Source organism: Nerophis lumbriciformis, linkage group LG08 (assembly GCF_033978685.3).
Source record: "Nerophis lumbriciformis linkage group LG08, RoL_Nlum_v2.1, whole genome shotgun sequence".
In the NCBI taxonomy this organism is placed as follows: domain Eukaryota; kingdom Metazoa; phylum Chordata; class Actinopteri; order Syngnathiformes; family Syngnathidae; genus Nerophis; species Nerophis lumbriciformis.
Window position 1 is genome coordinate 47826537 of NC_084555.2, and position 14869 is coordinate 47841405.

General features: G+C 42.1%; 1 protein-coding gene across 1 annotated transcript in view; it reads right to left on the minus strand.

The window, feature by feature from the left end:
* Positions 1-311: 311 nt before the first annotated feature.
* The window catches only part of LOC133611936 (uncharacterized), a 30990-nt gene continuing 16432 nt past the window's right edge, over positions 312-14869 (minus strand). The window contains exons 4-5 of the mRNA XM_072913742.1: positions 12979-13197; positions 312-4154 (exon numbers count right to left, since the gene is read on the minus strand). Of these exons, the coding sequence (XP_072769843.1) occupies positions 2785-4154; positions 12979-13197 (1589 nt within the window). The 3' untranslated portion in view covers positions 312-2784. The remainder of the gene's footprint in view (positions 4155-12978; positions 13198-14869) is intronic.

The following is a 14869-nucleotide window of genomic DNA, read 5'->3' on the forward strand; positions in this document are numbered from 1 at the left end:
TGACACTACTTCCACATTTACCCATTCACACACACATTCACACACTGATGGAGGGAGCTGCCATGCAAGGCGCTAACCAGCACCCATCAGGAGCAAGGGTGAAGTGTCTTGCTCAGGACACAACGGACATGACGAGGTTGGTACTAGGTGGGGATTGAACCAGGGACCCTCGGGTTGCGCACGGCCACTCTTCCACTGCGCCACGCCGCCGTATATATATATTTATTTATTATATATATACGGTAAATAAAAGAAATACTTGAATTTCAGTGTTCATTTATTTACACATATACACACACATAACACTCATCTACTCATTGTTGTACTTGAAAGTACAATACAATACAATTCCGGGGCAATGACACCTATCAAATACACAGTAATGAAAACACAGTTGTTCTACTAACTGTACTGTGTGTTATGAGAGTAGAGTATGTGTGTGTGTGGCCTTTTAATAGGTGACAGCATGTGAGGTGAGTGACGTCAGTGAGCGTGTGGGCGAGAGAAGAGAGGGAGCGGTAGCGTGAGTGCGGGGAGGGACTAGTTGGTTTTGTGTTGGATTGGCTGTGTGCAAGCAATCAATAAAGCAAGATTTGCAACTAATCGCTGGACTCATCATTCACCCTAAAGTCGTCCGCTGTGGAGACCCACTGCCGGGTAAGGTGAAGGGTGTTGCCCCGAGCATACATCGGCCCTGGAGAAGTGTTTCCCCTGCGCTCTTGGACTACGGTCTCGTTCTTCTGCTTCGTCTCCTTGTGTGCGCACACTGGACTCAGGTCCGCATGGAGCTGGAGGGGGCGTGGCCTCCAGCTCCGGCTGAATTCCGGGAGAAAATTTCTTCTGGGAGGTTTTCGGGAGAGGCGCTGAATTTCGGGAGTCTCCCAGAAAATCCGGGAGGGTTGGCAAGTATGTAGATGCGGGAAATATCGCTCAAAGGAAGACATGAAACTGATATGTTAAAGCACAGTACAATCCATCAAGCGATGCGGCTTCATAGCTTACAAAGTCGTACTAAAACATTTTGATAGGTTTTTGGGCGCTGTGTGTAATCAACTATATTTTCAATAGACCATGTAACATTTTGGTGTTGTTTACTTGGCTCATATTGCAGTCTATATATCTCTTATGTGTGACTGCCATCTACTTGTCACACTTATCATTTCACCATGTACCAAGTAAAATAGCGTCGAGGTTGGTAAGCACAACCAAAATTATTCCGTACATTAGGCGCACCGGGTTATAAGGCGCACTGTCGAGTTTTGAGAAAACGAATGGATTTTAAGTACGCCTTATAGTCCGAAAAATACGGTAATCAAAATATGTTGGAAGTATGTGTAACATTTATGATGAACCAAACGGCTTAAACATTTATTTAGGTTTGGGCACCAAATATCTATCCACAATAAGCACGTATACACATGTTAAGACACAGAAACCACAAGACTTGCAACAGGGGGGCAGGGAGAATGGGTGCAAATGTGCAGTCCACGGTTTGAGTGCTGTTATGTCTACAGGCCTAAGGTCGCTATGCAGGAACTTCCTAGGTGTTGTTAAAGGAGTGAGGAATTCAAAGCGGCTATCACTGCGCTGTCCTCCTGGGATGTTTACGGCACGGCCTCACCAAGTCCATTTGAGGCAGTCGAATTGTAGATAAGGATTATGGTTTCCCAGGCGAGCAGACGCATTCAAATGGCTTGTCCGATTTAAACATCCATTCTGGCTCTCAAGTCAGTCTTTGGCAATCTCGGAATTGATTCGCAAACTGGATAACATTTCCGAAATGAAATGTTATCCAGTTTGCGATTCAATTCCGAGATTGCCAGTCTTGTGTTCCCACAGCCCGACCCATGCCATCCATCGTGACGTATATAAATGTACAACATTCACATACATTACAATATGTATTCAGTATAATGACCACAAAAAAAAATATATATATATAGATTTGCTTGGAAGAGACCGCAGATGTGGGGTTTCCCCCTTGGGGACCGGTGCAATGGATACCGAGTAAATATGGTTAATAATGTTAGAGTTCAGTACATAGGTGGGCCATTATTGAAAACAATCTTTAGGTCATATCTAGGTAGGAAAGTCAGAGTCTTTAGTAGTTTACTGTAGTTGAAGAGAAAATGAAGGCTGCTACAGGACATCATGTTTCATTGACTTGTGACTATCCTGCTTTTTCATGTTTTTGTAGTTTTCCTCTGCTTGGTGGAGTAAAGACTACTGGGACCACAGGGACAAGCAGCAGGTCAAAGTTGAATTTACGCTTAGTAAGTGCATAAGTGTGATGATAAGAAAATATTTTTATAAATGAAAAAGGTCCAGTGGGTCGCGAGTACCCAGAGGTTAAAGTTAAAAAAGTTAAAGTTCCAATGATTGTTACACACACACTAGGTGTGGCGAAAGTATTCTCTGCATTTGACCCATCACCCTTAATCACCCCCTGGGAGGTGAGTGGAGCAGTGGGCAGCAGCGGTGGCCGCGCCCGGGAATCATTTTTGGTGATTTAACCCCCAATTCCAACCCTTGATGCTGAGTGCCAAGCAGGGAGGTAATGGCTCCCATTTTTATAGTCTTTGGTTTGACTCGGCCGGGGTTTGACTCACAACCTACCGATCTCAGGGCGGACACTCTAACCACTAGGCAGGCCACTGAGTAGGTTGCACTCAATACACCCCAAATACTGAGTAGGCAAGTTGGACACTAATATCAGCACATTTTATATGTGCTGGTGTTGTAAGAAAGTCAAAGTTTTGACGGTTTATTTCCAATCCTGGTGCTCTATTTGCTGCTGCTGGTCTCACCAGCACACTTGTGTTTCTGACACTGGTACTTATAAGAGAATCTTTCATCACACACACTGCAACTCAACACTTTCTCGCCGGTGTGTCTCCTCATGTGTATTTTCAAATGTTCATTTTGAATGAAACCTTTCCCACACACCGAACAGGTAAAAGGTTTTTCTCCAGTGTGTATTCTTGCGTGTAGTTTCAAATGTTGCCTTTGATTAAAACCTTTGCCGCAAACTGAACAAGAAAACGGTTTCTCCCCGGTGTGTATTCTTGCGTGTATCTTCAAATGTTGCTTCTGAGAGAAACTTTTACTGCAAACCGAACACATGAATGGTTTTTCCCCAGTGTGCGTTCTCATGTGCACGTTCAACTCGCTACCCTTTGTAAATCTTTGACCGCAGATTGAACAGGAAGACGGTTTTTCTCCAGTGTGTATTCTCGTGTGTACTTTTAAATCGCTACTTTGTATAAAACCTTTGTGACAGATGGAACAAGAAAATGGTTTTTGTCCCGTGTGTTTGATCATGTGTACTTTCAAACCGTTATTTTGTATGAAACCTTTACCACAGATGGTACAAGAAAAAGGTTTTTCTCCCGTGTGTACTTTGGTGTGTACTTTCAAATGTTGCTTCTGGGAGAATGTCTTACTACAAATTGAACACTTGAAAGGTTTTTCTCCAGTGTGTGTTCTCATATGTACTTTCAACTCGCTATTTTTCATATTACCTGGACCGCAGATTGAAGAGGAGGATGTTTTTTCCCCAGTGTGTATTCTCGTGTGTACTTGAAGAGAACGACGGTGATTAAAGGTTTTGTCGCAGTGAGAGCATTGAAAGTGTGTGTTGTCAGTGTGACATGTCTTATCAGCTATAGAGTCTTCATCATCAGTGTCAGCAGAGTGTGACGTTGTGTCCTCACTATCTGACAGCGGAGCTAAGAGCTTGTCTGCTTGTGATCCTCCACAGTGGTCTCCATCAGCTTCTGTTGAGCTGCTGCTTGGAGGCTCCGCCTCTCTCTTCTCCTCACTTTCACTATTGACCTCATCATCTTCACTCTTCACAATGACCGTCAATGGGAACTCCTCCAGTCCTTCAAGATACGTTCCCTCCTGACTGATGCTGTGTTCTTCCTCTTCCTCTTTAAAGTGGGAGGGTTTTGGCTCCTCCCATTCCTTTTTAATGTTGCAGGGTTGAGGCTCCTCCCCTTCTTTAATGTAGGGGCGCTGCGAATCCTCCTCTTCCTCTTTAATATGGGCGGGCTGTCGCTCCTTCTCCTCCTTAATGTGGGGGGTCTCTGGCTCCTCTTGCTCCACCAAGGAGGTCCACTCCTGCCGCTCAGGGAGATGTACTTCATGGACGTCTGCAGGATACAAGAAGACAAACAAAAGCATTAAAGGAGTCCAGCTTTGTTCAGTCACATTAGACAACGTCCCGCACCAGCATGTATTCTGAAAATGTCATCAGTCAACCTGCTGACATTCAAGATCTGGTGAGGGCGGTCGCATTTTTTTCTCCTCCAGTCTTCTCCTTGCTTGCTCTCTTTGTCTTGTCTTGTCTACACTTTTTTTGAAGCCTCTTTCTTCGCGCTGCCCTCCAAATCTAAACATCAGACATGGAATTGATCAGCTGGACTCTCGACTCAATTGACAAAATCTTTTCGACGAGGAAAAGAAGTTCGGGGGAGCCTGGCTGCCCTGATGGAACCATTGCTGCGGGGTACGGGAGAGATTCCTGGGACAAATGGAGAATCATGTGCCTCTCAGTCCTTTCCGTCGAGGACGTGGAAGACATCTACCTATTTGGTACCGTGATCGCGGGGGCACCTGCTCTGGTGTATCGTCAAATTCGTAAGACGATGGCAGCCACTCAAGGAGCCCAAAGGCTGTTCGTCGCAATGGAAGGATTGGGTCGGGCTGTAGGATCACAGTCTGGGGCGATTTCTGAACTGAATCGCAAGATGGATCACATCATGGAGAAGCTTGTTGAAAGGGAAAAATTGGATATATGAGAGCCAACATGGACGAATAGAACAGACAAGCCATTGTAATGTCTGCTCGCGGAAAAACACAAATCCTAATCTACGATTTGACTCCCTCGAATGGCCTTGACGCTGCAACAACAGGAGCAGGCTGTTCTGAAAACATCCCCGAGGTCTCTCAAAGATGGACGCTTTTGACCTCCCTCCCTCCTCAACGACACCTGGAAGTCGAACTTTGCTTGCGTTGCATGCAGAATGGCCCCGGGCCTATGGACACAACACCACTACACCAAAGACAATGGGCATATACACAAACACACACCTCACCCCCACCCAACGCCTTCACCACCGCTTGATTCCACTTCGGGGTGATGGACGGCTAAGTAGCGCTTTATAGCAGCAGGCCGGCCTCCAGGGCCCCAACCCCCCCCCCCCCCCCCCCCCCCCCCCCGTTGCGAGTTGTTGTGTTTATATGTAACTTGTTTATGTGTGCTATGGCTGATGAGTTTTTTATTCCTTGGACTCAGTCTGGACCCCCTCCCTAGGGTCCAGCCTTTGACTGATATTTTTTACTCTTCCCCCCTTTCCCAATATCACCTTTCCCCCACCTTTTTTAAGGAGCGCCGTAAGTGGCTGATCCGTTGGCGGTCCTGTTCTTGTCTCCCTATAATGTATGTCTGCTCTTAGTGGGACTGTGCCGAAAATGAAATTTCAGTTCTTATATGTCTTGTACATGTTAAAGAATGGACAATAATAAAGCATCCTGATCCTGAATCTTGGAGATGTCATCACCAAACCCAAACCGTACATCAACTAATAACAGAAGCAATACAACAAGTCATGAAAAAAGACCAAACAAACATCAGTAAAGTCTTACATACAAACAAGACAGCTGCTTGCACACAATGGAGCTTCTTTACCAAAGGTTTTTTCTGACAATAAATGTATATATTTGAATGTTGTAAACTGATTTTTTCTTTACATTAAATGATGCTGACAATTTGTATTGAACAAAAAATTGCTAGCAAAATGTGAGTGTATAAAAATGCAGTTATAATATTAAACTGTATACATTTTATTAAAATAGTTAATCAAAATTCAGTTCATAAAAGTACAGTGCAGAAATATTAGTTGTTTCAAAACTCATGTTTTTATTCATTTGATTAAACAATTTTTTGGTTGATTTTTTTATCATTGTTTAACCTACTTTGGTGGAGCTTGAGCTGGGGTTTTAAAGGTACTTTTCTAAATAAACCGTGACATTGACCTTGATTGACTTCTGGTACATTAAAACTAAAATCATCGATAGTGTCACGGAAGCAGCAAATGAGGTGTCAAGTTTTCGGTCATGTGACACGGGTCTTGCCAAGCTGTTGCAAAAATTCAGTTTTTGCAGCTCAGGGATCCCAGTCAGGTATACAAAAAGAGGAGTTGAAAAATGGTCAAGGGGCTCTTTTGGGGGTATTGGCCCCTGAAGTTGAATAGATTTGACCATGTTTAAGATGCCTTGGAAGGCAGCGTCTACATAGAAATTCTGTAAAAATGCAAGAAAACTTACCAATGGTTTCTATCTATTAGATCAGGGTGTCAAACTCATTTTTAGATGGGGGGGCCACATGGAGAAAAATCTACTCCCTATCACGGCACGATAACTTAAAAATAAAGACAACTTCAAATTGTTTTATTTGTTTATAAATAGAACAAGGACATTCAGAAATTGTACAAATCATAAAGTTGTTTTTTTTTTTTTTACAATTACCTTTTGCGGTTAATAGTATACATACTTTATTTGTCGTTATTTATATTTTCTAAAATAAATGATGTGATAATGTTCATCAGTCAACTCATTGGTGTTAATTTTCAATCTAACAAGATAAAAAACAAAATCAAATTACAGTATGTTATTTATGTAGTTTGATCATTTTCCTCCTTTATTTTGTACATATGTAGCATCATCTACAAAGATACAACTAATTGCTATAGCGACATCCAGTGGACACATTTAGAACAGCTGTTTCTTTCATTCAAAATTTCAGGTTAATTTTTATACTTACCAAACTCATCCTGCGGGCCGAAAAAACCTGTTTTGCGGGCATGATCTGGCCTTCGGGCCGTACGTTTGAAACCCTGTATTAGACGCTATAAACTGAAAGCCACACCTTTTTTCACGACTGTACCCCAGCATCAAAAGTTCAATGTTTTTGTTGAGAAAATATCTTCACCTTATCCATACAAGCTATTCCATAATGTACATCATCTAGAGTTTTTACATCAGTTTAGGGTTGCGAAATTCCGGAAATATTCAAAGTTGGAAACTTTCCATGGGAATTAACGGGAATTAATGGGAATAAACATTGAATGCAACATGCTAGATCTTGCAGCATGATTATTAGCTAAAACAACCTGATTTAATGCAAATTCAGTAGAATTTCAACCCTGCACGGTGCATTCCTCCATCACATGTGAAGTGCATTCTTCCATCACATGCACAGATAATTCCCAGCATGCTACACACTACAGGCCACACTAGTATTTGAGCCAAAGGACTTCATCCAGTCAGGTAAGTGTTGATGATATTACCATACCTGCCAACTTCTGAAATCAGAAAAACCTAGTAGCCAGGGTCCAGGGGCCGCAGGCCCCGGTAGGTCCAGGACAAAGTCCTGGTGGGGGGTTCAGGCCCCCCGACGCAAAATGATTATTAGCATTCAGACAGGTTAAAATGTTGCTAAAACCATCACTTTTCTATCAGTCACAGTGACTTTTCAAAACAAAAATATTACAGCAAAAATCATATGGGTTGATTGACATGTTTATTCTGTAAGCTAACTTCAATAGTTTGAAATTATTTTGTTTTGAACATGTTATCGTTATCACAAATAAAAAGATATACTGTACACAGAAATTATTTTTGATTTGATTTATTGTTTATGTAATAAAAGATTTACTTAAAATTTTATGTTTTGTGAGTTTTTTTATGCTACGAACTGTACTTACCGGCGATGTAAACCGAAGGAGACATTTCCGTAATGAAAGCTGCAACACCCTTTTTAGATCCCATCATCGCTGCAGCATTATCGGCAGCAAAGCAAACCAAATTCTGCCAAGGAATTTTGTTTGAGTCTATTTCTTATGCGAGTATTTTGTAAATGTTTTCGCCTGTGGAAGCCGTATTGCATTCCCTCAAAGACAGAAGTACTGACAATACTTTTCCAATGTCGTCATCGAAATATCGAACACAAATGGGGTACAGTTTTACATCGTCATAATCGGTGCTGCCGTCAGTCGACATGCTAAATGGTTCCGTCTTCATGACATCGGCGATACTTATTGAGAATTCTGTTCCAAGACACTGAATAATGTTTGATGTTTTGGTTCGACCACATCCATATTTTTTGGCGATTTTCGAGTCGGGAAACATTTTCCGAAATAACTGTCCCATGTGATCAGCCAGTGCGGTTGGAAGTCCATGCTCAATTATTGCCTCCGTAAATAAAACTTCGGCATTTATCACATCCAAAGAATCTGTTTGGGCGACGAAAAACTTTGAAAGTTTTCCACTTGTATCGCTAGCAACGGCATTAGACTTGTGTTTTTTTGTCCCAACGTGGTCTTTTACATCGCTAATTCCTCCGTGTCCGATCGAAAAATCTTGTCTGCACAAGGTGCAATTCGCGTAGTTTTCACCCTTTTTGGAACGGATAATTATTCCCGGATAGGCTTTTGAATATTCTTCACGGAATGACTGCAGTTTTCTTTTCGGTTTAAGACTCGTTTGCGATTTTTCTCCGGCTGATTCCATGATCGTTCGCTCGTTTGGAAACAATGGCAACTGGTGCCTCGTGCTTGGCAGCGGTGCTATAAATAGCCTCGCGCATGGCATTCGGAATGGCTCGATAGGAAGTTACGGGAAGCAGTGTCGATTGACATTGTTGCTACGCGATTTCGTGAATAAAACTTAAATTTTTTTAATTTTTTTTAATTAATGAAAAACCGTATTTTTTATCACTGCAACCGTAACCCGGAATAGGTTGATGAAAACCGTACTGATTACGGGAAAACCGGAGTAGTTGGCAGGTATGTATTACTGGGGTAAATATATTTGATCTATGGTATTTAAGATTAATAGAGGTGTAATTGGTTGTTACTGTATGACTGTAGACTACACCAGCAGACTTCCACTCAAGCTAGCTAGCTGTTCCTGTACTTGTTAAATGATTTTGGTGGCCAATATCTCTAGCTAGCTAGGTTTATGTACCACCACCAGTCTCATAATGAACCGAAAATATTTCTCCGTTAGCTGTGATGCTAATATTCTCTATGTTAAATCCCATTAATTTATGCTAACAACGTTAGCGGTCCGATTTACCTTTTTTGTGATCTGTAAAGTTCAACCAGCAAATACTAGGCTTTGAGGAACGTTCCGGTGTTCTCATATTTCCGATGTTTTTGGTTTTTTTTTACATTTAACATTGGAGTCAATGAGAGATGTAGCTGACTTTCTAGGCTTTGAAGGCCAACAGAAGCAAAATGGGACACATGACCTCCATAAAAGTGACATTTTCTGAGAGAGGACATGTGTGTCAACGTTTTCCCTGAAACATATGACAGTGGGATAAAAGATGTGACCGTGAGGACAGGTTGTTCACAAAAAAAAAGCCTAATTTCGCAGCTTCCAACCTCTAGTAAATTAGAGTGTACGCCATCCGCTTTAATGGGGAAACCTCGATAGTGCTCGCCTCCTTCCGATGGCCATCCAGCCAAAACCAAACATTGCCAGTAAAAGTGTGTGAACAAAGTGAGACGTTAAGCACTGAGCTACGTGAAAGTATGCCTGGGCTACAAGAGGAGGTAATCTCGTCTTTTTGGCGTTTGTCGCAAAGCAATCCTCCATTATAAGGGTATGTACCCATTTAATAGGCCCATTTTTTTATTTGCTCATAAATAGCCTCGCCATGGTAACACAAAATGTTCCCAACTATAAATGCCGCTGTCGGCGCGAGCGAGACCTTTCCGATGGTTTCCCCCAGAAAATGTGTTAGTTAAGGTGGTGTCTCTCCGGGGGTGGGTGGGTCTAAGGATTGGTGTAACTCGGCTTGTTGCCATCCCGTCTCCACCTTGTCGCTGCCACCACAGCCTGGGGGGTAATAGACTATAGACTGCGGTGAAGTAGGCCGGCTTCGTCGCGTGAAGAAGCCTACAATTTTTGGTTGTGTTTTCCGCTCCATTTGCTGAATGGCGATATACGATATATATCTCGATATTTTTTCAGTAAAGTCCTAGTTACCTGAGATACTAAGTATGTCATTATTATGCCACATGCTGACATATGTTCAACTCATCATGCTTAATTTATTACAGCATTTGGGAAGCCTGTAGTTGATTTTTATTATGTAAATGTTATATTTTTATCAACATGTGATAGCAGGGACCCTGCCATTCAAAACTAGGCTGCTACATTACTAATGATTAATGTAACTATAGCTGAAAAAATAGTGCAATAGGAGAGACTATTCATCCCTGAACACCATGGAGTTCATGTACCGTATTTTCCGCACTATAAGGCGCACCTAAAAACCACAAATTTTCTCAAAAGCTGACAGTGCGCCTTATAATCCGGTGCGCCTTATATATGGGTTAATATTAATATTAATTTTCATAAAGTTTAGGTCTCGCAACTACGGTAAACAGCCGCCATCTTTTTTCCCCGTAGAAGAAGCGTGCGGTGCTTGCTGGGATATGTGACGTTTCATTTCCATTTGTGTGTTTATGTAAAGACCCCAAAATGGCTCTTATTAAGTGTGTTGTCTGTCTAATTATAAATAATGCAGACGAGGCGTGTTAACTGAGTTCTCAACGTTTACTCACAGCGTGCTCATAACCACATTCTAACTGCCAGCACATACAACAACGCTTCTCAGGGCTACCGCGCATGCTCGTCACTATCGTTGCATGCTGGGTAGTGTAGTTGTTATATTTGCTAGCTCATAACATCACATTAAGAGACACGCTTACGCGCTTAATTCAATACTCGCCGTCATTCCGGGTGGATTGACAAAAGACCTCCAGCCGCTAGATATTGGTGTCAACAGGTCATTCGAAGCTAGACTGCTAACTGCGTGGGAACAGTGGATGACGAAGAAGCGCGCGGTGCATGCTGGGATATGTGACGTTTCATTTCCATTTGTGTGTTTATGTAAAGACCCCAAAATGGCTCCTATTAAGTGTGTTGTCTGTCTAATTATAAATAATGCAGACGAGGCGTGTTAACTGAGTTCTCAACGTTTACTCACAGCGTGCTCATAACCACATTCTAACTGCCAGCACATACAACAACGCTTCTCAGGGCTACCGCGCATGCTCGTCACTATCGTTGCATGCTGGGTAGTGTAGTTGTTATATTTGCTAGCTCATAACATCACATTAAGAGACACGCTTACGCGCTTAATTCAATACTCGCCGTCATTCCGGGTGGATTGACAAAAGACCTCCAGCCGCTGGATATTGGTGTCAACAGGGCATTCAAATCACGACTGCGAACGGCGTGGGAACAATGGATGACCGAAGGCGAACACACCTTCACTAAGACAGGCAGACAGCGCCGGACGACATACGCCAACATCTGCCAGTGGATCGTAAATGCCTGGGCAGATATTTCGGTCACAACTGTGGTCCGAGCTTTCCGGAAGGCAGGATTCACAGAACTGCTGGACAACAGTGACACTGACTCCGATGACTTCGACGAGACGGAACCGGCCATTTTGGATCCCACATTCGCCCAACTTTTCAATTCGGACACCGAAGACGAAGAATTCGAAGGATTTACGAATGAAGAATAACTTCAGAAAGTGAGCGCTATGTTTATTTTGTGTGTTGTGACATTAACGTTCGAGCAACATTATGTTGCTATTGCTCTGCACTATTTTGAATTTTACTATGTTTGTGATTGCACATTTGCGTACATTTTGGGACAGAGTTGTTAGAACGCTGGTTTTTAATATATTATTAATGTTTGACTGACCTATCTGACTGTTTTTTTGACATTCCCTTTAGCGCAGCGTAGGCGCGGCTTATAGTCCGGGGCGGCTTATAGGTGGACAAAGTTTTGAAATATGCCATTCATTGAAGGTGCGGCTAATAACCCGGGGCGGCTTATAGTGCGGAAAATACGGTAGGCTTTATGACGCAGTTACATTATTATATCAACTATCAGAGACAGTAACTCTTCATTTAACATAATGTCCTTTTTTGCTGCTTCAACACAGCTCAATCAACACAGAAAAAGGTAAAGTGAAATAACTCAGTTGTTAACTGTAGGTCAATAATGCTTGTCTTTCTTTCAGACAGACATACACACGCATGCACGCACACACACCGCACAGTGAGCTAACGTTACGCTAAAAGCTAATTAGCCTTCACCTCAAGGACTGCGAGCAAGCTGAGCTGCCGCTTATGTTTCTAGAAGGTCAACGGGCTGATAGTGATGTTACTAGTAGTTGACTGGGACGTGTTTATTATGATTTGGGGAGAGTCCGCTGCCTTATGCTCACCTGCTTAACACCTATCTGCTCACCACACTGACGCCATGCGCTCTGAATACGCACTGCTGATTGGCTGTTACCCCTCTGCGCGTAACCAATCAGATGGTTCTGTGGGTGGGACAATGCTGGGTGCTGCAGAGAGACTTACTGACAGAGGCAGAACTAAGCGGAGCAGCTTGTTAAGACTTTAGTTTAGGCGGTGGGTCTCTGTTGTTAAGGCGGCCACCTAACAACAAAGCGCTGCGGGAAACCCTGCATATGTAGAGGTTCGTTGTCCGGTTCGGAATAAGACAGACAAGCTTTGTTAGAAAGTTGAAGTATGAGCAATAACAATAAGGGCTGCTTGCATTGCCTTTGGGCATTCACACATTTAAACATTGCTGTACAATAGAGACGTAACTAAATAAACTTTGAGATTTTTTTTTACGATATCTGGCTTGAATATTCACCACTAAACCTTTAAAATACTCTGACATGTGCCCTGCTAAAGGTGAATAGATAATAGCCTTATTGAATGTTTGCCTTTCTTTTGACCACATGAGGTAAGGAGGACAGCCTATAGGTCACATGGTTGTATCTCACCAATTGGTGACGCTTAATCAAGTATTTTATTTTATTTTTTTAAAGTAAATATATTTCCAATGACATCTGAAAGTTGTGCTTACTTGGACTGTGATGAAGCTGTGAGGACTCAGGTGGTTTCTCTTCATGGTCTTCAGTCTTCACAGAGACAACAGTCAGTGGAAACTTGGTGAGATCAGCCTCCTCCTGCCCAAGAAGACACTCTTCCTCCGGAGTGATCCAGAGATCCTCTTCTTCCTCTTTAATGTGGGGTGGCTGTGGCTCCTCCTCTTCCTCTTTTACATGGGAGGGCTGCTGGAAGTCTGTTGGGTAAATAAGTAAATAATATTAAGCGAAAATAAATGTAGTTTTTGACTGACACTGTTAACACAATGAGATTACTTGTGTTCTCATGTGTGTTGAGTTAAAAGTGTGTAACCAAACAACCAACAAAAACATGTGAAAGTTTTTTTGTCCCAGCCACTAAAATCCCAGCAAAATCAGTTCAGTTAGCACTTCAATGTTTTATTCAATTGCATGCTAACAGTTAACAACATCCATCCATCTTCTTACGCTTATCCGAGATCGGGCCGCGGGGGCAGCAGCCCAAGCAGAGAAGCCTAGACTTCCCTCTCCCCAGCCACTTTGTCCAGCTCCTCCCGGGGGATCCCGAGGCGTTCCCAGGCCAGCCGGGAGACATAGTCTTCCCAAAGTGTCCTGGGTCTTCCCCGTGGCTTCCTGCCGGTCGGACGTGCCCTAAACACCTCCCTAGGGAGGCGTTCGGGTGGCATCCTGAGCAGATGCCCGAACCACCTCATCTGGCTTCCTCTCCATGTGGAGGAGCAGCGGATTTACTCTAAGTTCCTCCCGGATGACAGAGCTCCTCACCCTATCTCTAAGGGAGAGACCCGCCACCCAGCGGGCGGGGTTAAGGGGGGAGAAGTATATTTATAGCTAGAATTCACTGAAATTCAAGTATTTCTTTATATATATATATATATATATATATATATATATATATATATATATATATATATATATATATATATATATATATATATGTATATATATATATATATATATATATATATATATATATATATATAAGTGTGTATATATATATATATATATATGTGTGTATATATATATATATATATATATGTGTATACCGGTATATATATATATACACACACACATATATATATATATATATATACATACATTTATATATATATATATATACACATACATATATATATATATATACACACATATATATACACACACATATATATATATACATACACATATATATATATATATATATATATATATATATAAATAAAATAAATACTTGACTTTCAGTGAATTCTAGCTATATATATATATATATATATATATAAATAAAAGAAATAGTTGAATTTCAGTGTTCATTTATTTACACATATACACATATAACACTCCTCTCTACTCATTGTTGTATTTGAAAGTGCAATGCTTTGCAGCCAGTAGCACAGCCTTTGAAGGAGCATAGGTATGGGCAGTGTAATATTCTGGGTTGGAGTCAATAACCAGGCGAGGTGATGAAGTTACGTCTATTTACTTCATACTTCAGAACCGACTCCCATACTTGCCGTCAGGGTGCGCAATACAACGTAAACCGTTGGCCAACCAAAAAGTAACCACAGAACACTATACCCAACATTCACCAGGAGATGGCAACAAACAACTTAGACCACTCTATTACAGGCAGCATCTGTGAAATTTAATTTGCAGGAAAGGAGTGAGTTTAGGGTTGAATTGTCCATCCTCGTTCTATCCTGTCACTCGTCGTCGCCATGACTGTCTCTTCTTCGTTCTTCGTCTCCTTCTTGTTGTGTGTGCAGTTGTGCACTCTCCAAAAGCCATAGATGTTATAACGTGACTGGGCCGGCACGCTGTTTATATGAAGGAAAAGCGGACGTGACGACAGGCTGTTCTCACTGAGGTCCGCAC